At 38.8% G+C, this 26,913-nt stretch overlaps 1 protein-coding gene across 10 annotated transcripts in view; it reads right to left on the reverse strand.

The window, feature by feature from the left end:
- KIF1B (kinesin family member 1B) overlaps window positions 1-26,913 on the reverse strand; it is a 94,085-nt gene that overhangs the window by 56,040 nt on the left and 11,132 nt on the right. For 4 of the 10 annotated variants that reach the window (XM_032201589.1, XM_032201591.1, XM_032201595.1 and 1 more), the window contains exons 3-14: window positions 14,664-14,740; window positions 12,215-12,394; window positions 10,019-10,084; window positions 8,243-8,421; window positions 7,417-7,528; window positions 6,600-6,677; window positions 6,315-6,380; window positions 5,523-5,540; window positions 3,939-4,014; window positions 3,561-3,639; window positions 2,905-3,047; window positions 1,696-1,737 (exon numbers count right to left, since the gene is read on the reverse strand). In XM_032201589.1, the coding sequence (XP_032057480.1) occupies window positions 1,696-1,737; window positions 2,905-3,047; window positions 3,561-3,639; window positions 3,939-4,014; window positions 5,523-5,540; window positions 6,315-6,380; window positions 6,600-6,677; window positions 7,417-7,528; window positions 8,243-8,421; window positions 10,019-10,084; window positions 12,215-12,394; window positions 14,664-14,740 (1,116 nt within the window). The remainder of the gene's footprint in view (window positions 1-1,695; window positions 1,738-2,904; window positions 3,048-3,560; window positions 3,640-3,938; window positions 4,015-5,522; window positions 5,541-6,314; window positions 6,381-6,599; window positions 6,678-7,416; window positions 7,529-8,242; window positions 8,422-10,018; window positions 10,085-12,214; window positions 12,395-14,663; window positions 14,741-26,913) is intronic. The other 6 variants (XM_032201597.1, XM_032201594.1, XM_032201598.1 and 3 more) reach the window with 3 other exon arrangements.

A 26,913-nucleotide genomic window follows, 5' to 3' on the forward strand; every position in this document is an offset into this window, starting at 1 on the left:
ACTTCAGAAGGTGGTTTAGAGGTTTTTGGTCTTCATTTACACAAAGGACTTAATAAAAAAAAAAAATGCTAATAAGGCAGCTTGTTTAGTCTGAAAAAACAGCGACCTGAAAGCTGCCCCTTTTAAAGGCAGAAAACAAAGACGAGGCACGTGAATGATTTACCAACAAACATCCAGAGGCAAGTTATTTTGATGTAACTTAGCTTCTCAGATACGTCAGTAAACCATATCCTCAGAATAATCACAAAAAGTAACTTCTAACATGGAAATATCAGACTACTAGGTAGCTCACAGTTTAAATAATTCTGATAGCTTTAATTTTTATCTCAAACAAATCCTTTCAAGTAATTACTCTCAAGAAAGAAGCAGGTCAAATCAGATCTCAAGTTCCGAACAAGTGCTTTGCACTTAGAAAAATTAGAGGTGGTCACACAGACATTGCAAAAAATGTCAGCATCCTTCCACATCTCCTCTGCTCCTATCCTGAACAGTGCCATGGGGAAGCCTAACACCCCAGCTCACTCCACATTCAAGTTTCCATTTCAGCCTCATGAAACTAATGATTGCCATCAAGTCAGTTTGAAAACCACCATCTGCAGATAAAGGAAGCAGGGGTGGAAGGTTAACAAAAGAAAGGTAGGTTAAGGAGAGGGAACGCCATCGGGATGAGAAAAGCAGACATGGCAGAGCAGGGGGATGAAGTCTCAAAAGGCCAGTAGACACATGCACTCCTGGAGATAAAGAAGTGGCTCTTGCAATAGCTTTCACACTTGCTGTGACCGCTGAGAACCAAAACCCTCAACACCATGCACGCTTCTCCCGGAGGCTGCAGCTTTAATCAATGACATATGCACACGCTGGAAGCAGCATCAGAAAATCAGACAAGGCCAGGATGAGTCTTTACACCACCAGTAGCTTTGATTTTAGGAAATTTCAGACAGATCTCTTCTAGCTGATATTGTTTCCGAGTGAGAGTAAAGACTGGCTGAAAGAGTTTAAAACTATCTGCCAACCCAAAGTTTATATAAAATACTTAACAGATGTTTCTTTTGCAATGGACTACGCATATTTCCCTTCCATAAACACAAACAGAAGAACAAAACCAAAATGGTATTTACTGAGTATTTCTGTCTCTATTACGATAACCATCATCAACCAGGTATTTCAGCTCAAATAAGGGACCTTCATCATTACGAGATGTGGAACTTCTTTGTTTAAATAGACTATATATAAAGAAAATAAATCTCAGTCTCCAGGAGGAACTGATACCATTTCAACTTCAGTTAATCAACACATTTAAATATAAATGCTTCAAAGTGGAAAAGTTAAAAGGTCAGGAAACTAGGTGAGTAAGGGAGGTTTCAGCTGAGTAACTTGAAAGACATTTGAGAAAACTATTTCTAGCTCAAATGTAAAATATTAGCTGTGACGAAAACTGGCTAGATAATCACCATTCTCCCTGCTGTATTCTGCAGAAAGCAAGCTAGGAACATATGCTGCATTCCAAACTTTTTTTTTTTTTTTTAGACTGTCAACTTTAACTAAGCTGGTTAAGCTGATTTCTAAGAAACTGTATTACATATCCACAGCGAGTGTTCTGTCTGGGATTTCCCTGTGAGAAATGCTGGCATGCAAAGCTCAGTTAAAAGCTGACCCAGAGGAAGCAGGTTAAGAAGAGAACCACACAATACACACATTTGCCTCCACTTCCAGAGTATTCATCTCCCATTGGATCAACTGAAGGGAAGCAGCAGGGAAAATACAAGAAGGATCATAGTTGAAGATTCACCAGTGACATAGGAAGGGAAGAAAATACTACTTTAACTTTAAAGAGACAATACACAATTTTCAGTAACTTTTCCAGTTTTGATTTAGAACCAAAAAACATGGACTACACCAATCATGAAAACACCTGCATTTCATTTTCTTCTGGCCCCCATCTCTTGAAAACAGACAGGTAACGTACATATTACACATCTTTAAGTCAGGACTTCTGCTTCACAGGCAATTAAACTCTAACAAACCAAGGACTGGTGAATATTTTTTTTTTTTTTTTTTTTTTCCTTCTTAAGCAGCAAATCATAGCTAATTCAAATCCACCAGAATACACTGTGTATTTTTATGGGCACCTCCTTCACTAGGAATTAAAACACTGTTCATATTGTAAAAGAATGTAGCAATTAAAATTGTAGTTTGTTTGCCTTATTTGGATCGAGTGCCAGGAAATAATTCAGGAACAAGTTTGTTTTAGTACTTTAAGAGGTTGTTGGCAAAGCAAATCAGTACAATACAGCTCGGCTAACCTAACAAACTCTTGTCCCAAAATAATGCATTATTTTATTCACATGCAGCTGTTTCATAGCTAATTTTGAGATGACAAATTCTTTTTTTTTTTTTTTTTTTTTTTACTAAGGGCACTGTACAACAGGAATTAGGCATCCTTTTCCATTCTGAAAAAGCACTGTAGTGAAGCCAGGTATCAACTACTGACCTTTACCCTTCAAGAAATAGCAAAGTGTATGCTTTCTCAGTATGAAATTAGTTTCTGTATCACAACTATCCTCTTACCATCAGCCAGACAAAATGCGCTTCGTAACTCACCAAGGCAACTCTTGAATGTGGAAGTTCTATTACAGAAAAATCCCCTCCACAGCAACAATAGGTTAATCCATCTCAATGTTTTTCCATGGGAGTCTGAAGGTATCCTATGAACTCTACAGACAATACTAGGATGGGTTGTTTAAAGATCTAAGAAGCTACCGTTCCTAAAACTATGTGCAAAACCCGAAGTCAGCACCTACATCAACTTCCATCTTTTAAACTCCTTTCTCTCACAGGCCCAGCTCTCCTTTCTCCTTAGAGGAGACCAACCCCAAGATGGCAAGGTCTGTTTAATCCACTTACTGTCAATAATATCTCCCAGCCCCTGGGCTCGCAGGAGATCCTTAAGCCTTGTCACCTCCTCCTTCAGCTCACGCACCAGCTTGGCATTGGGATCTTCATTGATAACAGCATTACATTTAATCTGTTTTGCACGATCAGCATACCTGGAACCAGTCAAAAGCAACTTATAACAAACATATACTTGCCCATATGCAACACAGAAATGCAGCAACAGAGGAGACATTTAGTTAGTAGCTGTATGTCAGATTAATTCATACTTAACATAGGGTACTGCTCCAAAAAGGACAAGACCTCTTCAAGATCTAATCAAGATGCATTAGCAAGGTGCATCACATGTATAATAGATTTTTTTCTTCCATTTATTTGGTATTTAAGAGCCTCAGCTCAACTAAAATGCTTAATTCTAGCAAACACACAGAAAAACAACATACAAACATGAGAAGATGAGTTTGATTTTTCAAATTAAAAGTAGCCAGTAAGATCCTAGCTCCTTACTCACATACTAAAAATCAGTTTTCCTCTTTCAGGATAACTGAGTTTTTGCCATTATAGTTTTTCTTCCCTGTAAATTTCTCAAAGTGTGAAGATTTGAAGGACAGCCTGTGCCCAGTAGAGCTAGTGTCTACCCCTATCCATCTCAGATGAAAAGACTGTACCTTAAAGTGCTCAAAGTTTCATCATAGTTGATATCCGCTGGACTCAAAGCAGCAACCATAGCAGTTCGGGAGTTACCACCTATAATGCACAGGTCAAGTTTTAGATGACTACACAATCTAGATACTATTACCTACTAAATACCACTATTTTCTATAAAGTACAAAATTCAACTACATTGTGCATAACTAAGGAAAACAAAAATCATAGAACAGTAACAGAGCTGCAACTTTACCAAAGGGTGAAACATAAGGCTCAGATTTGACTACTTAAAATATTTAAACCCATACTGAATACAAATTTATGTTAAGTGATTAAAAACATTCAGAAAATGTAGTGGGAATTTCTTTCTAAATTGGCATAGGTAAAATCAGCCATACCTAGATTTTCTCGAAGAAGCCATGTTAGTACAGAATCTCTGTATGGTATGAAGTCTGTCTTCTTCTTCTTTTTACTCTGCAAAGGAAAAAAAAAACACACTTAAAAAAAATCAACACTGAATGGAAAATGAACTTGTAAAACATCAGCATGGGATTAGTATTAAAAGAACTATGAAAGCATACATATTTACTGTCTAAAACAGGGCGGTCACCTATCCTTAATTGAAAAATGATTACAGAGATTGATATGAGGTAATTTGGAACATATTCAGACATCTACACAGGTAAGCAGTCCACATAATACCTTTGTAGCACTGCCTTCAGAAAGGCATTCCTGTTGACAAAGAGGATCTTTATGGCATTTAAATACTGTGTTCTAATACCATTACAAGAAAATTTACACAGTAAATCTGACTTTCAGGGAAAAATTCACTCTTCCTTTAATAGGCACATTATGACTTTGAGTAGTCTAAAGGCCATTACAGGAAATTCCACAGCTACAGAGGTACAGGTACACATATGAGAGGACAACTAGCCCATCTTCTTGCATTTCTGTAAGCAGTTATTAGGAAACTTGACAAAAAAGATGAAGAGGCTTAGTAACCATAACTAGAAGCAGAAAAAAGGGCACATACTTGTTTTAAAACCTAAAACCTTTTTACAAATCACAAGGTCACAAGACAGGTGCCCAAGCATTTAAGTACTTTGTCCACAAATCAGTAATGTAAAGCTTTCAGACAAAGAAAGAAGACCTTGTCAGCACCTTTGGCAGAATTCCCTCCAAATTTAATTGCGAAGACTTTCCCTAGCTTCCTTATTTGGTCTAAGAGAAACAGCATTAACTTCCTGAAACTCTATACGAGAATGTGAATCTTGGGTCATCCATTTACTTATTGAAATAGTTTAAAAGGCAGACATCTCACTTCAAAAGATGCCAAAACTTTAATTCAACAGAACATTTAACAAAGGATATGCCTTTGCAATAAAAGGCCTAGTTATAAATTGTGCAAGACTACTCTCAACAGTCAAGAAGTACATAAAAATGGAGTATTAGTCTTGCAACAATTCTATTGACCCTTGCCAAAAGTGAGTAACCTTACAATGGACAAGTGAAATTATGAAGAACAGGTAAGCACCAGGTCGTGTCTGCAAATTTTGCCAAGTCTATTTAGAAAACGAGAAGAAGCTATTGCCTGCAGCCTACCATGTGAGGTAAAGAAAACGCATGGAGAGCAGAAGCATGACAGCAAAGAAAGTATTTCTTCCTAGAACAAATAATCCTAATTTTGCTTCCTAGAGCAAAATTCATTCACCAAATCAGGAGCAGGGATGTAATAAAAGAGCATCTCCAAAATATCCTCAGATGTGATTTTTTCATGAATTTATCTCCAGCATTAGTATATTTTTTGAGTTTTAGTATTGACAATTCTCAGATTTCGTAACTGTACTTACTTCCTGTAATTACAGGAACTTCCCAAAGACCTATCATGAAAGATCCCTGCTCTTTGATTTCAAACTCAACAGAATAAAATCTCACAGCTTGTCAGAAAAAGACAACATTTACTACTACTCAGACCATCCTACCTTGCTGGTGCAGTTATCCTAAGTTGAAAGCATTAAAGGAAGGGGAGTAAAATACAAGATAAGCTTTTTAATATACCTTTATGCATAAATTTCCATGTTAGCTTGGATAGCATATTCTTTTGAGAACCCCATGAATTAGAATGGTTTTCATAAAAAAAAAAAAAAAAAAAAAAAAAAAAAAAAAAAAAAACACAACTAAAAAGCACTTAAATACATTCAACCTGCCCCAAGCTGTTCACAACTCACTTTGAAAAGCACTATTAATTTACTGAACTTTTAAATAATAATTGAGAGTATTTTTCTAAATCTAGAAGATAATGTTTGGATCACTATATGCTTCCTCCACTCAAAATATTAAGTCTGGCCATTGCAAAAAAAAAAAAAAAAAAGTGATAACCAGGTTATTACACTGGTATTTCTAACATTTGACATTTTAGTATTTTAACAAGAAGTCTGCACTTTGTTTCCTAAAATTATTCTTTCTAATAAGTAATACTATTACAGCTCTGCAGAACTAAAAGCTTGCTATGTGAACATGCCCTTTACATATAAATGTAGACTTTTTGCAAGGCTTCCTCACAACTAAATAAGCAGATACTTCAAGCTACCTACAAATAAAGTTTCTAGTAGGTTACGTAAGATTCTTAGGATACAATTCATCTGTCAAAATACACACAACTAACTCCACTGAGCCAAGAACAGTGAATGGTTCAGCTGTACTGTACAGTATTCACTGTTTCAGTTTTACAGGTTATAGAAAGGTTGTTGCAGGTAAGTAAATGCTGTACTTACCACCTCTGCCAATGCTGAAATAACTTTGCCCAGAGTTGTGAGAGACTTGTTTATATTTGCTCCTTCCTGGGAAAACATAATCCAGTATTATACAGTAATTCATAATTTTCAACCATGAATCTCAGCAGACTAAAAGAAACAAATGTTATATCCTCCATTAGAGGAAAAAGAAGTCTTTGCTTTTGATATTATGAGTATAGAAAAAATAGTTGCAATTCTTTCTTTTCCTTGTGCTGTTTGTACACCCACTCCCCTTTCTTCACTTGTAGATCAGCAGCCTGATACCTTTAATCGGGTTCCTTTGGCACCAGTTGAGTCAGCTCGCTCACTCCCAGCTAGATCCACAAGGCTAATCTTGCTGACCTGATGACAGAAAACATTAACAACAAGAATTAGTTCTTAGTGAACTACAGTAAGAACAGAACTTTGAAGAATTCTATAGCATGAAAAAAACTCCGTCTAAAAATCATACTGTGCTTAAAACTAGTCAAACCAAGTTTTCACATACAGACTGTTTTTTTTTGTATCTTTCCAAAGTAATCAATTGAGAAATGTGAATGATACCCATACTTCAGCTACCTCTGCATGCAAAGCATATACTTGAGTTAAAAAGAAGCCAGAAAACTGTTCCATGCTAAATAGTGTATATCTCCTTTTAACGTGCATGTTCCAAAAATTCCTTAAGTCATATTCATCTCCATCCCTGTTCCCACAGAGAATTAACAAAACAAAAATTTCCAATTTCCCCCTGACAAGCAAAAGCACAGGAAGTTCTGGGAACATGAAATAAATTCATCTTCCCCAGTCACATATCCCTCCCCATAGAACCTAGTCCTTAAGGTTTAAGTTCTTCCTACGTATCCTCCTCCTGCATGTATTCCCAATTTAGTTGTTTTTAGAATTACAGTCAAACAAAATCCAGTAAGAAATAAGAAGTTTCTGGCAAAGCATACAGCAAGTTCACCCTTTAAAAAAAAAAAAAAAAAAAAAAAAACAGAAAAAGTAATTCCTATTGTCTCTTCACACTGCCAATAAGAATAGGTCATTGCAGGGAGGCTTTGTGAAAACCACTCAACAAAGCTATTTCTTATTTGTAAAATACCTTCTCTGTGGAAAGATCAGTTTCTGCATCATGTTTCTTCTGAGTAAAGACAATTGTAAACACTGCATGAGAGCGGCTACTAGTTTCATTCATGTTGGTAGCTGCCACAGTCCTAAAAGAGGAACAGATACAAATATGTTTAGGAAACAGTAGCCTCTACTCTCCAAGTAAACCAACCTGCAGGACTCAGTGCAGCTGCAGGGTACTGAGACCAAGACGCTGTACAGTTGACGTTTGGCCCTATCCAAGACCAAGCCACACTGAATACCATGAACATTTTTTGCTGCTCAGCTCCTCCCAGTTTCAGCACAATTTAAATAGAGCTTGCTCAATCTGTATAGTCACTAATCTGCCCACCACTAACCCATAAGAAAACACAAATTTACATCAGTCTCTCACACAGACTGCTAACTGGATTGTACAGTTTACGTATGACAATAACTACTAGTGAACCAGAACCTAAAACGGGAATGCCAACTTAAGTCTTGACCACTTCAGTGAATCAAGCATTATGCTTACATGCTTATTTATACCAGTAATGTAATACAGTAGACATCAAAAGGCAGAATTAAAAGCCAGTAATTTACATATCTCATCTCAAGCCATTACAGCTTTATGTATCTGTACAGTGATTTGCAACATTTCTACACCACACAAATCAATTTTATCCTTTTAATAGAATTGACCAGTGTGTATTTGAATACTATTCCAAATCTGACATCAGGTTTTAAAAAAGCACTAGTGCATCACAGAAGTTTATTAAATGTGGTTCCATAGACTATATAATCCCACAAAGGAGATAAAAGTCTGTACCACTGTCGCTCACCTGGCTTTGTTTCCAGCATCCATGAGGTCTGCAATGTCTGTGTAAGATGTGACTGCTAACTTGGACAGATCTTCCACATATGGTCCAAGCAGAGGATGTTCTCGCACCCGCAAATTCCCTTTGTTCTTCGGGTTCAACAAGTCTCGGACTCTTTCACAGTAAATCTCCATGTAACTCACCTGGAAAGAGGAATTTGCATGGATAATTTAGCGATTCTTAAAGCTTTCTCCACAAGAAACTCTGCAGCATTCAGAATGCCACTGGCAGAAATTCCCCCAGTCCACTACAGGAAAGCTGTAGGTGGGTGTCTCAGTTTGTTTTATGGCTTGACACAATGGGAGAAGGGAAGAAGAGTCATGAGTCACATGTGGCAAGTCTCCACTATAAGCTACAGACCCTCTGCCCATGCATAGATCCCTCAACTACTTCAAAAAAACATTAGTGTTTGGCTAAAAAATTATATATTTGAGTTCATAATCACTTTTCACGTGACACATCTAACAAAACTATCTTTAGAAAGAGGCAAACAACAAATGGTAAAAAGAGTCTCCTTACAAGTAATCTCATATAAACCCCAAGGTAAACTTAGGGGAAAAAAATATATATTTTCCCTGCATGTAGGAGCAACTTTTGGTTCTGACCTGTACCCTAGTCCTATTATATTCCTGAGTTATCAGTACAATTATTCAAACAATGGTAATTTTAAATCAACATGCTTTAAAATAAATTCTAAAGATTTTTTTTTTTTTGAAAATTAAGTGCCAATAAATTTCTAACCACATGCAAAGTTGAAATACTTTTTTTCTGTAAACCGATCTTTATTACAGGTAACAACCTACAAAGAAATATTACCAAGTACTGAGTGAAATGAGTACTGAGTTACAAATAGGTTACCAGTGACAACCTCCCTGAACTGCTACACTAACAAAAAATAAAAAATGAAACTGTACTTTGGTCTGCCTTTCTATCTGAGACTAGGATACAAGAAATATTTTGTTTCAATTAATCACCACCAGTATTATCCCATAACTATGCACCTAAAACTCAGCAAAAAGCCTGGCATACTAAACAAAACAACTCAGGGCATGTTTCAGGGACTGTAACTAACAAATTAAAACCACTCATCCAGAAGATGGTATGTCAAACAAAACAGAACTGCAGTTGCTGTAGAGACCAATGTAACCCATCTAGCCACAACTGTGGATACCAACATCCTCCTAAGCACTTTCCTTTTGTTCACACCCCAGACCTCCTTTAGCACCAGGTGATTCATTCCACCAGTTTAAGCTCAGTCTATGACCAAAAAAACCACACTTATCTGTAGCATTGTTTCAGTTCTGCTCCTATTTTCAGTCTGTCTGCAAACTTGTCTTGCTAATGGTAGATGCTAGGTAGGAATGAGCAACTAAGCTCTTCTAGTCAAGTCTCGCAGAGAGTCAAGATACAAATTATGACTATTTTAATTGACAAGAAACGTGGAATTTTCCATCTAGTGGTCAAAAAAATTATCTGTGAATGCATCTTTTTTTTTTTTTTTTTTTTTTTTTACCCATCATGTACTTGACAACTACTGTCACAGGTAAAGGTACGTTCATTTTCTGGTGGGGAAAAAAGTCCTAGAAATATTTTGCTTGTACATTTGCATCTAATATGAAGCAGAGAAAAGACAATGCTTTCAAAACAAAGAACTCAGCATCTTAATGAAGTATCAAGAATGCTGCACCTAAGCTCAGCTGGATGACCAGCACACAAATATTGATTGATCACTATACGCACCTCTACAGAGTAAGACATTTCTTCATTGCTGTTGTCATTGATTTTCTCAAACAGTTCTTCACATAGCTGGAAACAGATTAAACCCAGGACAGAAATCAGTACTGCGCAGGAAGTAGTAACTACTATGACAAATCATTAATTTTGCACAGGAGGGAAGGGGAAGAAAAAGAACAGATTTCAACCACAAACAGCCTCACTAGGAAGAGGCATCATCTCACCTATCACTATAAAATAAACTATTAAGGTTGAATTATAGAGTACTACAGTTGTTCTAGGTTTAACTAATATTATTATAATGTACTACAAAATTAGAAAAATAACCCATTATAACATTAAAGCTTGTAATAACTGAAAGTGGAAGTAAGATTAAGGAAATATTAAAATACTTAATCCTCTCCTAGTCTCATAAAAATAGCAGTCTGTTTATTTTTAAACTAACAACCCTGTGTGAATTTATTGGTGTGCTGAAGTTTCAGGATTCAGATTTAAATCAACAGCCAGATAGTTTCAAAATTTATTAACAGCATCTTCATATGACGAATACTTCTGCTGTCAGCATTCTACTACTTTGATAGTGCTCATCTACAAATAACTTGTGTAAGAACTAAAATTAATATCATAAAGGAGAAAAACAACTCACAAGCTCATGGATACATACAGGGAGATTAAAAAGCAGGAGCACATGGAGGGATAAGCACAGAAAAAGAGGTTTCTAACTTAGCTACTAGCCTCTGTATGGAAAATAATCATTATGATGAACACAGGCAATTTAAAAGTAGTCCACACATGGTTAAAGCATAAGATTTCACGCTAGAAACTGGCAGACAGAGCCAGGGAATTTTGCCAACACACTGAAATTTGATGTCAACAACCTATATCACTTTGAATGTGATTGTGCTGTACCCTCTCCACACATGACAAAAAAGAACAGAGTCAACAAGTTCTCCCTGAACAGATAACTCATTTTGTTCCTTTATAAGGAAACTTCTCACAGTGAAAGTGGAAGGAAATGATTTTGCTTAGAAACTGTGGTAGATAACAGGAACGTGATTACATCTACAGGAATGTTACAGATTTTAACAGTCTTTAATTACCATTAGAGGTTACAAAAAGACAAATAGGAACATCAAGATTACAACTCAAAGAATCTGAGCACTGAGCTGTTTCCACAGACTTAACTAATTTCACCTGTTATACTGATACATTACTGCAGAAGAAAAAAAGGGAATGCTTCCATGTAACAATGTCTTACATCAAGGCACCTCTGCAGAAGTGTACAAATACACTCTTCTAACATTATTTCAAGATAACCTACATGCAGCCTCAAATGGTACCAGAGCAGTTGCTAAATAATTGAGCATACAATGCCTGTACTATTAACAGAAAACAATGCTCTGCATTGTCTATGTCATACCCATGGCACAGGGTCAATGCCTACAGCAAACCTGTAGCAGAATGACGACTCAGGCTGTTCAGCATATTTATTAAAACAGAAAGCCAACCTCAGATTTCTACTTCACTGGAAGACAGTGCATTCCTCCATTCCCAAATTTAGTCCACTGTCAACACCTCCACACTGAGGAAGGTCTTCATTTAGAACAAGTGGCAGCATCGTTTGAATGCCAGTCCCAGTTTTCTGTGGGCGTATCTCAACTTCTTATATTTCATGGGCAGTATCAAAACCAACCTCAGGAGGCAACAACACTGTGCTGTGCTCTAAATTTGAAGCCCTAACTTTCCCATAGATTTGATATACTTCATTTCTTACTAAGATAAAAGGTATTACTCAGTTTTTAGCTTTGGGAAACTCATTTTCACAAATAGTTTCTGGCAAGTTCATGAGCAGCATCACCTTTGGAATTTCTGCTAAATACAAAGTGCTCAAGTGCTGTCCTAACTAGAGGCAGAGAAGCAGACAACAAACCTAGTGAAAAAGACATCTTCATTTGCTAGTTTGTTGGGGAGAGCAGAGACATTGGATGCAGAAATATACAGAGAATATATAGTACAATTAAAAAAAAAAAAAACAACAGTAAAAATTACTTGCATCTCTTTACTCTTTTTCTGAGTAGATTTCTTTCACTTCAGAAGTAAGCTATGGTTCTCTGTGAACTATTGCAATACAAGAAGACTCTGTCAGCCAGCAAGAATCTGAAGATGGTATAAAAATAAACCCCTTTCTGGGTTCTGTTCTACCTGGGGGATTATCCCTGCTTGGCTCTCCTCCTGCTTGCCCATCATCGTGTAGGATTTCCCAGCTCCGGTTTGTCCATAGGCAAAAATGCACACATTGTAGCCCTCAAAGGCATGCAGCAACATCTCCTTTCCAATATCATTGTACACACGGCTCTGTGACGCAAAACAGGGATCTTCAGGCTGTAAGGACATGAAAACAGCATCAGAACAGACGTTTCTCACATAACATTTCAGAAAGCAATTAGTTTTAATCTTCTGAGTCAATCTTTTAGGGAAAGGCAAACAAAGCACATTTACACATTTTTCCAAAGGCAGTACCAACAGGATGACACTGACAACCCTGGCAGGACCACTCCATCGCTGCTCAGGAAGCAATCTCCACAAGAAAAGAAACCAATTCTGGTTTGCGAACATTGTTGGAACTACTGGACATGTTTTGTGCAAGATCACTGCCAAACAGAATTCAAGGTGCTTGGAATAGAGGGAGCTAAAAAAAGAGAAGTAGAGCTCAGAGAGAATACCAACAGAGAAGGTCTAGAAGCTACAAAATCCCCCAGCGGCTGGTCTTGACAAGGGCTCAGCAGGGCAGAGGAAGAAAAGCAAAAGCTGCTTAGTTTTTTTTTTTTAGACTAAAGGTGTATGCAAATAATTTAAAAAAAATTCTTGCAGCTTTCTTATTTCCCAGCCTATAATCCAATCCAGATTTCTGTTTGCAACCTTGCTAATTGTACTGGGGATTACAAAATCCTTAAGTATGAAAATATACATTTTTAAATTACCTAGTCGCTGAACCAGTCAAGGACAGTGTATCAGAACATTTTTCTATGGTTAAACTCAGAGTTAGCAATAAAACTGAAATATAGCACTGGGAGGGGAGGGAAACTACTTTAAAGAACTTCATCCAGGTAATAAAATGAAGCAAAAAAAAAAAAAAAAAGAATGCACAAAAACACTTTATGACAGGTGGCTCCAGTGACAGAAATGCGAAGAAGGACAAAGCAAGGCATCACCTTCAAACGCTTGACTGAAAAGTTTGTTATATTTCGGCTAAAGAACCACCTCCACTACTGCCTGATGAAAAGGAATACTGCTGCAAACGCAATAAAAGAACAAATAATCACAAGACATCAAAGAGAACAAAGGTGCCCGATCTCAAGGCAAACATAGAACCTGCTCAAAACAAAACTTCATCAAATGAACAAATGAATCCTCCATTTTTTATGTAGCACGAGTCAGGCACTCAGGCCCTGCCCTGGTCAGACTCCAACATGCAGTCACTGGAGGCAGTCCAAGACACAGCTCCAGGCATGGTACAGGATACAAAAATAGTGACAAAGTGGGATTTGCTGGATATGCTCTTTTTCCTGATGTCCTTTTCATCATTTGCAAATGTTTACCATGGACTTTCCTAAAAGTTATCACACTACTGAGAATCTATGCAGGAGTTTTATGTTGCACACATGAGAGCAGACTGCACAGATAACATATCATTGAAACTTCACTGCGTACATCACTACATTACTACTAAATTAACATTCTCCCTTTTCACAAAATGTTGCATTTTAACACTAGTTGCTCCTGAAACCAGGACAAAATTTAGTTGCGCTAACACTCTCAAGCGAGTTTCAAGGGTTTTTTTTCGGGTTCTTTTCCTTGACACAGAGTATCTGCTGGTTTTGAGTACTACTTATGTTCTTAATATTCCTCCCACTGACCCCATAATCTATTTGCATAGCTGCTCTGGAAATTAGGTCACTCAACAGGAAGAATTGTGAAAAGAGCTGCACAAATCCAAATTTTTCTAGGTTTTCATCGTGAAAATATCATTCTTAGCAAATCTGTGGCCAACAGGATTGTCTTTGCGCCATCCAAATTAATAAAATTAACAACTTCAAAAAACATGACCCATTCTTTCTGTATTTCTGGAGGAAAAAAAGGCGGAGGGTAGATGGCAGAACACAGTCCTGCTTTAGAACAATTACTGGAAGTCAGCAAGACCTTAGTACTAATTTGCAGGAGGGTGGGGCAGAGGAGTTAAATGACAGAGATTATTGCTTTTGCAGCTAGTGGAAGCATAGGTCACTACTCTGCCTTTTCCAGATATGCCAAGGGAACCCAGACCACATCTTCTCTTGAACTGCACGAACTTGCAGACGAGTGAAAGTTGCTCAACGTCGAAGTGAAGTAACTGTGGTTCACATGCATCCTTAAATATTTACAACAGGACACAGTTGGTGATTATTTTAAGTAATCTTCCAAATAACTACAACTTGCTATCAGACTCCCAGGAGCTTAGCTTCCCCATCTCCCAAGCTCTTAATCTGAATGAGGGCAAGAGAGACAGTGCAGAAACATCTGACAGGGATGACATGGTCAGGAAAAAAAAAAAAAAAAAAGAATGCAGTTAAATCAAATCAAGTAAAAATGGTTTTCTTCTGAAAGAACTTACCGATGTGTGGGACCAATAAGAGTAGTCAAAGCTGAAGGACTTTGGCGCTTCCTTAGGATTCTTTGGGTTGATAATACCTACAGGAAACAAAATTTAAACACTTAGCTAACTTGGCATTTGGCAACATAATTAATGAACTTGCTGACCCTCAAGTTAATCTGTGTGAGTTTTCAGAGAGTTCCCACACTGCAGAGCAGTAATAAGATTGAAGCAATAGACTCGCAGTTTCCTAATACTATTTACGTAAGCCTTATTTGAAATAGGAAAAACATTCCTAAAACGAATTGATGCTGCTAAACAAAATTTTCATAGCAGTACCTCTGTATTTTTAATTCTCTTTCTCTCAATCCCTTTACTTCTTTCAATATTTGATCCATACATACGCACTCCCTGCGATTAACGGAAACTTTTCCAGATACATGTTAGGTGTGTGGGTGGCTTTTTGGGGTTTTTTCTTCCCAGCAATAAAACATTCCCATAACCTTTGCCTGGAAGCAATTAATACACGATAGATTCCAGTTCTTTTAATGGCATACAACATGCCTTTAGATTGTATATTCCAAGGAGGGTAATTTATAAGCACAGCTCTTGATGCCAAAATTAATCTCTACTGTTTCTTTCTCTCAAGACTATAGTACTGGAAATACATTATCATTTCCATCAGCTGTTTTCAAAATCATCCACATAATAAGGATTCTAAAAAGGCACACTCATGAGGATATCAAAATTAGATAAACCACCTTTGGTTTACACATGCCCACCGGCACCTATTGCAGCAATTTGCCTTTGGGAACGATGTACTTATTAAGACACACGCAAACAAAATCTACAAAGAAAGAAGAATAGACTTGTGGTGACACTCGTCCCAGGGAAAACTGACACCGATACCAAGCAAAGGATACATTCTGATCCCAAACAACCATCCTACACTACAAATGACTCCTTCGTACATATTCAGGCCAGGAAGGCCATGGTTCTGAAAGATGGGAGCTTCTTCCACTTCTCCTCTAAGAAATAAAATCTTAACACCCATATCTCTTGGCATTTCAAGCGTTATGAGCTTAACATGCTGCAGTGAAGTCCCTGAAAATGCGGTTGCAGAATTCCCTTCAAAATGTAATCACTCCACCAGATGCTGAGTCCCTGCGCAGGGCTGCTGGCCAAAACTACAGTGTGGAGGAGGGATCACTTTGTGGACTGCAAATAGCAACAGTTGCTACTCTATTTCTTGTGGTCAGCTCCATTTTACTTGGATGCACCTTGTGCTGACATTCTTGCTGTACAAAAGCCGACAGACAGGCAAAGCCAACGCAAAATATGCTGTGCACCAGTACAGCATCACGTGGCAGAAACGCGTGCAGCTTTGGGTAGCAACATGGGCATCAACACACAACAAAGAGGTAACCTAAGCAGTCCTACATGGCTTTGGGCTCCCTTTGCTAGTCTTGGCCCAACAGCAGTAAATCTACAGCACACAGGATTAAACCAGCTCTAAAGTGAACAAATCCCACAAGGCAGCTCTCCCGCCCCAAAGCCAAACCAGTTCTCTTTCAGTGGATTCCAGGCTGCTACGATTTACAACTTGTCTTGTTTTTCATTCAATTATTAGCAATCAAAGCTCTGGAAGGTAAGGAAGTCCTCTCTTGTACCAGGAAGCTCCTACACAAAAAACAGTACAAAAAACACCGTCTCCAACTCAGTTTGATGTAATGTCCTTTGGGATAGAACATTACTTTCCTTTAATCATTTTGGGTTAAGAGCTCAAGGTAAAGTAATTTAACCATTAAAAGCAGAAAAAGCAGCAATAAATAGAACCTGTGCCTTTCTATTGCTAACATAATTTTAAGCAGAACGCACCTCTCCTGGCCATAAATTTACATTCTTGCTTAATCTCCACAGAATATCATTTTAACCCAAACTCTTGGTGTTGTTTGAAGGAGGAATGATGGCTAGGGAAGTAGAGGAGTGACTGCCTCACTGGAACACCTTGGCCTGAAAATGGGAAACTCCTGGCCGGGCAACCTGGGAAGGAAATCCAGACGAGCAGAAGCCTTGCTATGGCTTGGCTGACCGAGAAACCTGCTTTTAACCCCAATCTAAAAACTCACCCCTATGCCACATCAGTGCAGTTTTATTCCAAGGTACAAATTCAATCGCAGAAGAGAGCTTTGATCTCGCCTTATTTACCCCACAGAACAACTGTAGATCTCTGTAGGATCTACAGCAGAATAGCAGGTATTCAGTCTTTTTTTTTTTTATTTTTACTTCATTGTCTATAAACAAGACAGCTACTCCTCCTGGCCAAGGCAAAGCTGCAATTGCTCTCTCCAAGGAAACGAGAGAGAAATTGCATCCTAAGCTTCTACTGCGTCAGGAACAGGAAACATTACAAGCAACGGCATAAATTTCAGCATTAATCAAAAATAAGTTTGATGTGAAAATACACACATCATACCGATTGTTTACAAAAATGAAAATATCTACATTATTTCCAAAAGGAAAGCGAGGAAGCCAAGCATTTAGTCAAAGCAACAACTAGCTTTTCCCTCAGCTGGCTGTGCATAAAAAAGCACGTTGACTACCCATGAAAGACAAGATCTGCAGTGATACAACACGCTTAGTGTCAGGACACGCACTACAAGCTTGCCCTCACAGCTCCATTCTGCTGGCTCCAGGTTTAAATTTGATCCATCACATTCACAAAGAGCCCAGTTTAGGCTCCATGGTTTATGCTAGCAGTTCCCCTCCAATTTTTACTTTTATTTATTTTCTTTAGCTTCTCTGAGCTCCTTCACATTAAGTCCTGTGTGCAGCTCACTATTCTCAAAGCTACTTTCTAGGATGCACATTTTTGCAAAGCATATCCTGAGAAGCATATTAGGAAAAGGGAGATCAACGTGCAAGGAGGCAGCTCTGTCAGAGGTTGGGAATGCAGCTGCCTGGCCAAAACCTTCCATAGCAACAGGAACAGGGTAGAGGAAACCTCCTGGCTGCCAGGAACTCTGCATGCTGTCCCTCGCTGCTCTGATCCAGCCACAGCCTTCTCACTCAACTTCAAGTGCAAGCTTGAACTGTTTTTATCCCCATTCTGGTTTCTTACAAACAGTCTACATTCTCCATCTTCAGAATCACTGGTTTAACAGAATGCTGTCTGTCTGCAAAGGAATCCAGGAGAGCAGAACAACTGAGAAAACGTAAGATCACAACCTCAACTGATTTCAAGCGGACCAAATCCCTCTTCTCTTACAGCACTGAGCATCAAGTGGGTAGCTGCTAACATCAATCACGTTTGACGTGGTCTGAACTTGAACCAAGTGGCTGGATACATAAAGTGAGATACAATGCCTGAAAGAAGATGGTGAGGCTGCTAACAAACCAGGAATTCAAATTAAAGCAGCTGACCTAGCCTGAAGGTGTCTATTGCACCAAGCATCATCTTTGGAGGGACTTCTTAAGGAAGCTCGTGGATACATCTGAAGAAAATTAGAAGACCTCCTGTAGTGCAGGTAAGTTTTAACCTCAAATATCGTAAGCCAAACTGAAAAAAAAACCATGATCACACAGAAATTAGACTGAGTGGGCACCACTGATTTCACATACCATGTTACTCAGCAAGCCGTGTTTTCGGCTGAACAAGGAAACAAACAGAATTAACAAGTAAAAGGATTGCTTCCAGGGTCTTCAACACTCACAAGAACAGTAAAAGCTTTTCAGTTATTTTGTTTGGTTTTTAAACCACGCAAGGCCAAGACGCATTGTATTAGCGAATCATGAACTAGGTCATCATCCATCTCCTCACACCACAGCAGACTCACGGCATGGTACACAAGCTAATGGTTTAATTACAGAGCCTCAGGAAATGAGAAAGGCAATAAGGCAGACGATCACAGCAGGAACACATTAATGGCCTTTTTATCTTACAGGATAAATTTGTTTATCTGATATTTCAAAGGTCCAACGTGGCAATTAACTTTTCTGTTTGCAGACTGAGACTAACGCTTTGTGCTGCAGCTATAATTAGTTACCGTCAGCATGGCACTGTAGCAACTTAGAACGTTGGAGCTAGCCTAAGCAGCCGGTTTCTGAGAAATTCAATCCCTTTTTCAGGCCCCCTGCTTTACCACGAGCCAACTCCTTAGCTCATTTGGAATCTTTCGGCTTCCCACAAGTTCAGGTTTCTGCACCAAACAGAACTGGCAGGGGTATTCGATCAGACCACCATCTCATACCACTGCCACCAAAGGTTACATACAACTCTATTTCACATACGTGGAAAGGATAGAACAAGTTGAAGATGCTGTTTTCTGACTTCAGTGATTAAAATCTCTTCTGGGATCAGCAAAGCAAACTCTGGATTAATGGTCAGCATTTCCCTTTGGAATGGAAGGCTGAGAAAAAAGCATGGGAATATTCCTGCTATAAAAATACTCTGCAGCTTGTTGGTCTGGTTGAGGGAAGTAAGTGTCCACATTGTTGGTGTAGTGTTTTTAAATCTGAGTTATGAATTCCCCCAAATTTTGAGTAACAGAATTGACCTTCAGACATAATATTCAAATGAGTTTTCCAAGTTTATAAGAAAACAAAATAGGTTAAAAAAATATCAGCTGTCAAGCGGATATAAAATTTACATAAAAGCGCACTGGGTGAATAGCTCTGTAGTGTTACCATTGAACTTGATTCCATTTATTTAATTGAATACAGCAACATTTATACTCACTGCCAGCCCAGCCCAGACTTATAAATTCTGCAGAAAATAATCTTACATTTTAAAAGCTTCTTTCTCCTTACAGTTACATGGTAAACTGTAGAGAACTTCTTCACGCTGTCTGAGGTGCCTTTAAGCAGTAGTAATCCATATACTCTCTGAAGCTCAAGTTATTTAAAGAGTTTTATTTAGCTGTTTAACTTCTGTGGGGTTTGTTCTGACACCTGTACCTAGAAATATTTAGGGATTTTATGTAGCATTGACCAAAAAGTAAGGAAACCGATAGTTTTAAAACAAGTTTCTTCACACCAAATAATCTAAAGCTGTGTATCATTACATAAGCAAACATATGTTATCCTGATCTCTTTCGTAAACTTTGATTTTCTTAAGTGCGCTATTAAATGATAATACACAAGCCAGCAGCTGTAATTTCAAGCTACACTCTGTACTTTGTACATATAACTTGCCAGACACTCTTTGGGATGTGGAAGGAAAATAAATGCAACTAAGTCATTTTTGCAGACAAATCACCATCACTGAGGAATCAGAGCATAAGACTCACAAAGAAAAATCAGAGCCCAAACACAATGACAGTCTTCCAACGCAGCTCACAGGTACTGCTCCCATACCAGCACAACTTCCAAAAGCAGAAGCGTGCTCCAAAGCTTTCAGAAGGTTAGCATGACTTTCCTGGAGTCTGCTTATCAAAAGAGATCCTGTGCGATTACACAATTGGAAAACTGCAGGGGCAAATAAAGGATAAAAAGTGACCTATGGCTCGTTACCCAGAATATAAGAGATACTCATATAACTCCTGTTCCCACACTCCCTCAAACACAAAAGAACAATGCCAGTTCTGCTTCTCCACTTAATCAACTGATACAATAGAAATGACAGACTTTTTTTTCCCCTCCTCTCCAGGCTACTTCTTCATTTTCCAATGCAGCTGATCTGTATGGATAACTACAAAAAAAAAAAAGAACTTTTTCAAAACAGAACAGATGGCTGGCAGTGCAGATTTAGATTACAAGATGCAACCCACATATTTTAACCAATTAGTCCTTGTAAAGGAAAAGTGTATAGTAGGAGCGGTACTGACTAATAAAAGATAAGAAGAAAGCTGAAGCACAATCAAAGGGATTACAATTTTAGATGTGCAGTATCAACAACAAGCCCATCTCCACAAAGCGTTTGATCCTACATGCCCTCATTAACAGGTAACTTCGTTTCTTGGCAGAGGCACTTCCACAGCCCAACCTCTAGCTCACTCCTTGTTCCTTAGGTAACATTTTCATACCACCCACCATCTGCTGGATCAGCCAGCACAGAAATAACATACACCTTCAGCCTTTCAAACCTATGTGATCGAATTCACTTCTCGTTTTTAATTTTAGCAGATCTGTTTGCAAGCTTTGACAGAGAGCTTCAGTATCAAGACAGTACCCTTATATTTTCTAACATGTATTATTTTGCATTCCAACTATCATTTCAGGATTTTTTTTTTTTTGCCTTACAATGCAGTTTTGATTTGTTGAAGTTTATTTCCACAAAGCACACATCAAATATACACTTAATTTTACAATTGTAACCAGAGTGCAAAGCACAACAGAGAGCTAATACAAATTTCTAGCCTCCTGTGATACTTTCAATTAATTGGAAGCAGCATTCAGTGTCCTCACTCCTTCCTAAACATACACCCAAACACAGCCCCACTTCAGGCCTTCATTTCTGGACTTACACTTCCATTCCCCTCTAAAGCAGAGTAAAGAGACAGTGGGAAACCTACAGAGGAGAAAGGGGGGTGGGAAGGAAAGCTCAGCCAAGATCAGCCCCCATTTCTATTCCCATCTACTCAGCTGCATCAATATTTTTGTGGGCACAAAGAATAAAGAAAACTCCTTCCTAACTGCTTTAATCTCATGTCAGTTTACAAGGTTACTGAATTCGTGGTTCAAATAAAATCTGCTTTCATCCCAGGCAGCGCTGCTCCTCAGCATGCCATAAATCTTGCAGGTTCAAAATTATCTACAGCCCTTTGTCTGGGGGTACAAGCAATGCCCTTCACTCTTCGAATGGAGACACAGGATGCAAAGCACACAAGAGGTAAGAACTGAAAGTATTCTCTTATTCCTCACTGCATTTAGCTCAAGTCACTTGATTCAACAGCTCCACCTCCCCAGCGATCAGAGTCATGTTTCGGGGCATCCTGCCATCAAACACGCCACATATTGGTCGCTCTGGAGGGTTTTCCAGCAAGGAACGGGCTAACTGCAGTTTGCCCTTCAGATGAACAGTGGCAGACAGAATTAACTTGGGCTAAATCCCGGGATTAGCTGACACACAGTCTGTGCAGGGGAGGGAAGGAAGCTGATAGATTAATATTCAAAAAAAAAAAAGCAGCCTCCTATCAATTGCCATTCAGAAATAAAACCCAGTAATGGTGGAGGCCGGGTATGGAGCTGCAGACACTGAACTTCCATCGTTCTGCAATGCAGTCTGCTTTCTGTCACTTCCCTCTTCCATCCCTGTATTCCCATCTGTCAATGCTGAAGGTGCAAACCCTCTCTTATTTCTACATATGAAACAGAAACAGTTCAAACGATGAGTTTTCACCTAATTAAGAGTTCCCACCAGCCTCAGTAACCCTCCTAGTGGCAGCAGTAGCCTACCCAGAGCACACATTCCTACCAAATGCCAGCACACATTAAGAGGTAACAGCTAGCAGAAAAGGCACAGTCCTGCCTACACTTTTGTTCTAGTAATTATTGGTAAAGAAACAGGTAGAAGTTGACAGAAAATATGCTAGTCCGGACAGAAATACAGAGGGCTAAGTTTTCTTCTGTAAGATCAGCAACATTTAGGGAAACAAACACCCAATAACTCTTTACTGTGCCTTCTTGAAATTCTATTTGAATCAATACAAGCAGTAGTTTTATTTTATGACATCTGAGTAATCAATTTAACATATAAAAGAACTGGGACTTTCGGAATCGAATCCACAAGACCAAATTAACATTAAATATACAGTCTCCTAAAATGTGTGTGTCTGGAAAATATATCTGCGCCATCTGTAGACTGGAATGACAACAATGAGAACACGTTCGTTACTGAGAGCAGGGTGGAGCAGGAATTCTTATGTGCTGGAACGTGAATAACACCCCGCAAAAACACGTTTAATACAGGCTTCTTTACTAGGCATACGTTGCAATCAGATATATGGCTATACTGTTTTTATAAGACAGACTTTCAGGGTTGTTATTACAAGAGATAAATGAAGGGAAATGGACACTTCCAGCTTGTAAAACAGTGCCTGCTTTTCAAAGCATTGTTTGCATTTTTCAAATCATTAAAAGGAAAGGCGACCAAATAGAAGCTAAGAACAGCTCATTTGGAATTCAACCGGATTCTCTCCCCACTGTGGAATTTCAGCCCTGCACTGGGAGAAAGGTTGGGTGGGGGAGGGCATTGTGCTCACCAGCACCAGAGCAAGGCAAAGGCTCGCTCACAGAAGCTGCTGGAAAGCCGCTCTCATCCTCAGCTGCTCTCGCAGATCCCACCGCTATAAATACCATCTCTACAGCTGGCGTTCTGGGAGAACAGCATGCCAGCAGGCTTCGCATCAAGTGGGAGCTAGTCGAACCACACTGCTCTAGGTATCAGAAAAGCTGAACCCAAGCCATCCCAAAACTTCCATTGTGATTCGATTACCTGACGGCGTCCTGCTGCAGAAGTTGTGCATCAGCTTCATGCCGTGGCTGGCTAAGCACCTGGAGTTCTGCTCAATTCTTTTCTCCTGTGTTTTGTTTTGTTTTTAATTTTAAGATAATACAATCTCACCCCCCACTCCCTGCTTTTACATGACTGTGTCTCCAAAAGCCAAAGGCCTTCTACTAAATCTATTTTGACCTTCAGACACATTGTCAGGGCTCCGTTAAAAGGACATCATGCAGCAGCAGAATCCTGGGGAGTCGGTTCTGCCAGCCTCAAGAGCTGAAATGATTCACACAGTGAAAATGTTGGATTCTTGAAGCAGTTCTCATTGCAAGTAGAAGTAAAAATAATGCAGATGGCCATAATGAGAGAAGGCACATTACTTAAGCATTTTATAAAAGAAACACCTCTAAAAGCCCTTGTTCTGTGTGCATAGTCAGTGGGCACTAATTCTGAAGAAGCATTTTGCACAATTTTACTCACCACTGACACACAGAACCTCTCTGGGTTCGCTACTGTTATCACCTGTCTATCTGTACTAACTCCTTAACAGTTTTGCCGAAGTCCCACTGCATTTAGTATTAGCTGAAATAGCTTGGCCATCCTACTGTCCTGCTCTAGGCCAAATATTTGCACCCTTAATCACTAACTGTTCATCTTCTCCACCCCCACCTTGCGTATATATGTTTTTTAATGGTGTTCAGAATTAACATTTCAAGTTATTTTTTGTACAACCATGAGAAATGCTTTAGAAGGAAAACCAAACACCCCACTAAGATTCCATGTTTGTTTTCTACAAAAAATTCCTGTAACAAAATATATAAATGGGTAATATTGTAGAGCATTCAGAGACAGCAATTAAGACAGTCTTACAGATGAGCAACAGAAACCCCTAACCCTGCAAAAGAGAAATCTAATGTTCAGATGTAGAATCTTTGCTCATCTGTGTTCAGCGTTACCTCTGACATTACCATTTGCCCTCTGACTCCCACTCCTGGAGTGCTCCCTCCAGTAGCGTCAGGAAAAAACTCCAGCAGCATCCCTCCCCTACCAGCAAACCCCCCTTATGGTACAGCTATTTAAAGAGAACAGCAATTGCCTCCATTTTCTCTCGGAGCCAGCTTGCATTCAAGCCTTCTCTTGCCTGTTATGGGACTTGCAACAAGTGTGGTAACCGGTGACGGGAGAGGCAGTAGAGGAACTTGGGTCATCACCAGCGCCGTGACCGTGACTTGTCTTTCACGTGAGCTCCCAGTTCAACCTCCCCTGCAAAGCAATTTAGGCATCTTCCACGGGACACACGGAGTACCTTCTCAAAAGGCAGCCTGCTTTTGTAACACCTGCCATGACTGCAGTGTGTATTAACAAACTGGTCAAACATTCGTTTTGTTTTAACAACCACAGTTATGTGCACGTACAGACCACAAAATGTGGATGGGGTTAAGTGACTTTCTTCCACTTCAGTTTATCTTCCTGATGCAACCTCAAGATGCAAGCAACAAAACTGGAAACACTTTAAAAGATGAAAAACAAGCTGGATGTTGAAAATAAACACTAATCAAGACAGGCTTTAAGACCTTGTGCCTGCTTCTTGACAGGCACAAGCCGTATTGGAAACGGTATGCTTATTTTTTCTTTTAATCTAAAATTATTCATTTCCAGAAAACAGATTGAGAGTTGAGACTGAACTATCTATAAAAGTCAATCTTCCCACCTACTCTGTAATTTCATTGAAAATGTCTCATTTGTGATTTATAAGAGGAGGAAGAGGTATTAGGTAAAGCCACCACACGAAACTCCTTGCTTGCCTTTCCTACCTGTGTAGCAGCCACTCCACAGATTCCCACTACATTACTACCTACAAATCCTCAGTGCCAGTCTAAAGGAAAGCCAGGTTCTCACTAAGGACTTCTCTCACCAGTAACTTAAACCAAAGATTAGCTTCACTAAGGCATGTGTATTGGGAAAATATCTGAACTACGCTTACAGAATGCTACCTCAAGGAAGAAAAAACAACTTTATACATGTATTCCCTTGAAGGCATGCACACACAATGGGGTTTCTTTGCCATTCAGGACGGCTTTTCATTCAGAAACCAGACAGGAGTTGGATCAGAACGCAAAAGATCAGCAAATCCTACTCATTTACCCTAAGGAGTAAGCTTCTTTGAAAGAGGTTAGTACTTTTTAGAGACCCATAACAATGAAAAAGGCCAATTTTAACAATTAATCCCTGTCCGTGTACACCAGTAAAGTGCTAGGTGAATAACTGATTAGGCTACCTTGCTCCAAGGACCTTTCAGTATTTCTCACTTTCACATTATCCAAACACCAGCAATTTTAGCATTATATTTGAAATAAGTAATTTACACAAAGAGCACCATAAATCAAATCCCCGCAAGGCTAAGTCCTACTTTCCCACTCATTTCTATTTTGCTTCAGAACAGCTGCATAAAGCAGGACTCATCTCAGAAGAAGAAAAAAGGGTCTCAAATTAGATGCTCTTCTATTATTATTTTTTTATTTTTTATTTTATTAAAGTTCAGACACCTTCAGGAAAAAACACAATTAGAAAAAAAAAAAAAATAAAAAAATTCCCCCCCAACCTCTACAAATTAACTCCAGAAATCCTTACAAAGCTTTCCTGACACCAGGGATGCCTGCCTGAGAACCTAGTTGCCATCTGTCTGCAGCAGCAGCTGGGACTATTGTTACTGGCAGCCAGGACTGCTCCACTGTCCCTGTTTTCATTAAATACCTTAAGCAGTCCAGAAAAGAACTTTCCAACATTACAAAGCTACAAAGACCATCACTGAGTTAAGAAGACAAAAAGGATTTTTTTCTCCCCATCTAAAATCCCCTTTCAGTCCTAGCCTGAGGATTCAATTGCCCTCCCATCTTTAAATATACCGAGGCTGTGCAGCTGCATTTTGCACAGTTTGTGGCAAAATCAGAGTACACAGTAATCTCACATGAACCTGAGTTTGAAAAATGTGTTTCACCCCCTTCACTGGCACCCACAAGCTACAACATGTTATGAGATGCTAAAACATATCTTCATTATCTAATGCACAATCAATTACACAAGACATATTACAAGTAGGACAATTCCTTATTTCCTGTCTTCATTATTTTAGTTTTCTCCACTTACCCAGCTTTTTAAAAGAAAAAGCCAACTAGGCTCTCCACTAGCGATGACTATCTAAATACTGTCTTGTAGCTAATAGCTTGAACCTCTGCTTCATTTCAACTTTTTCTTTTTGCATTATTTATTTATGGACAGAAGGATTATCAAATCATTTCAACCAAAAACAAAACAAACACCACAAAAGCACCATAACACTAAGAAGCTCTTTAGAAAAAGAACAGTTTGGCTTTTTATTTCAGTAATTTAAGGCAGCAGCTGCCAACATTATTTATATTTGAAATATTTAAAAAACTGATACAAGAACCACAGACATGAAATACTTTCAGATCTATAGCTCACCTCTCACCCCATATATTATGCAGCAGGATCTTTTTCCCACTCACCATAAAAAAGAGTAATTTATAGAATGGACTGACACTAACGAATGTTGTAAGATGCATTGGTGCAAACCACCCTGAACAAAAAAAGAGCAAGCAGGAGTTAACAATAAAACACCCAAGCAAGGTATGCTGACAGCCAGTGGTTCAAGACCTGCTCTTGAAATCTCATATCAAAAAGCTGCTAGCGAGTTTCACCCCCAAGCATGATAAAGCTATATATCCAGTAAATTAAGGAAAACACAAAAGTGGATAAACTTCCAAATATAAAGACTGACAAAAACGAAATACAATTGTCTCAGAGGGAAAG

The sequence above is a fragment of the Aythya fuligula genome, chromosome 21 (genome assembly GCF_009819795.1).
Source record: "Aythya fuligula isolate bAytFul2 chromosome 21, bAytFul2.pri, whole genome shotgun sequence".
In the NCBI taxonomy this organism is placed as follows: Eukaryota; Metazoa; Chordata; class Aves; order Anseriformes; family Anatidae; genus Aythya; species Aythya fuligula.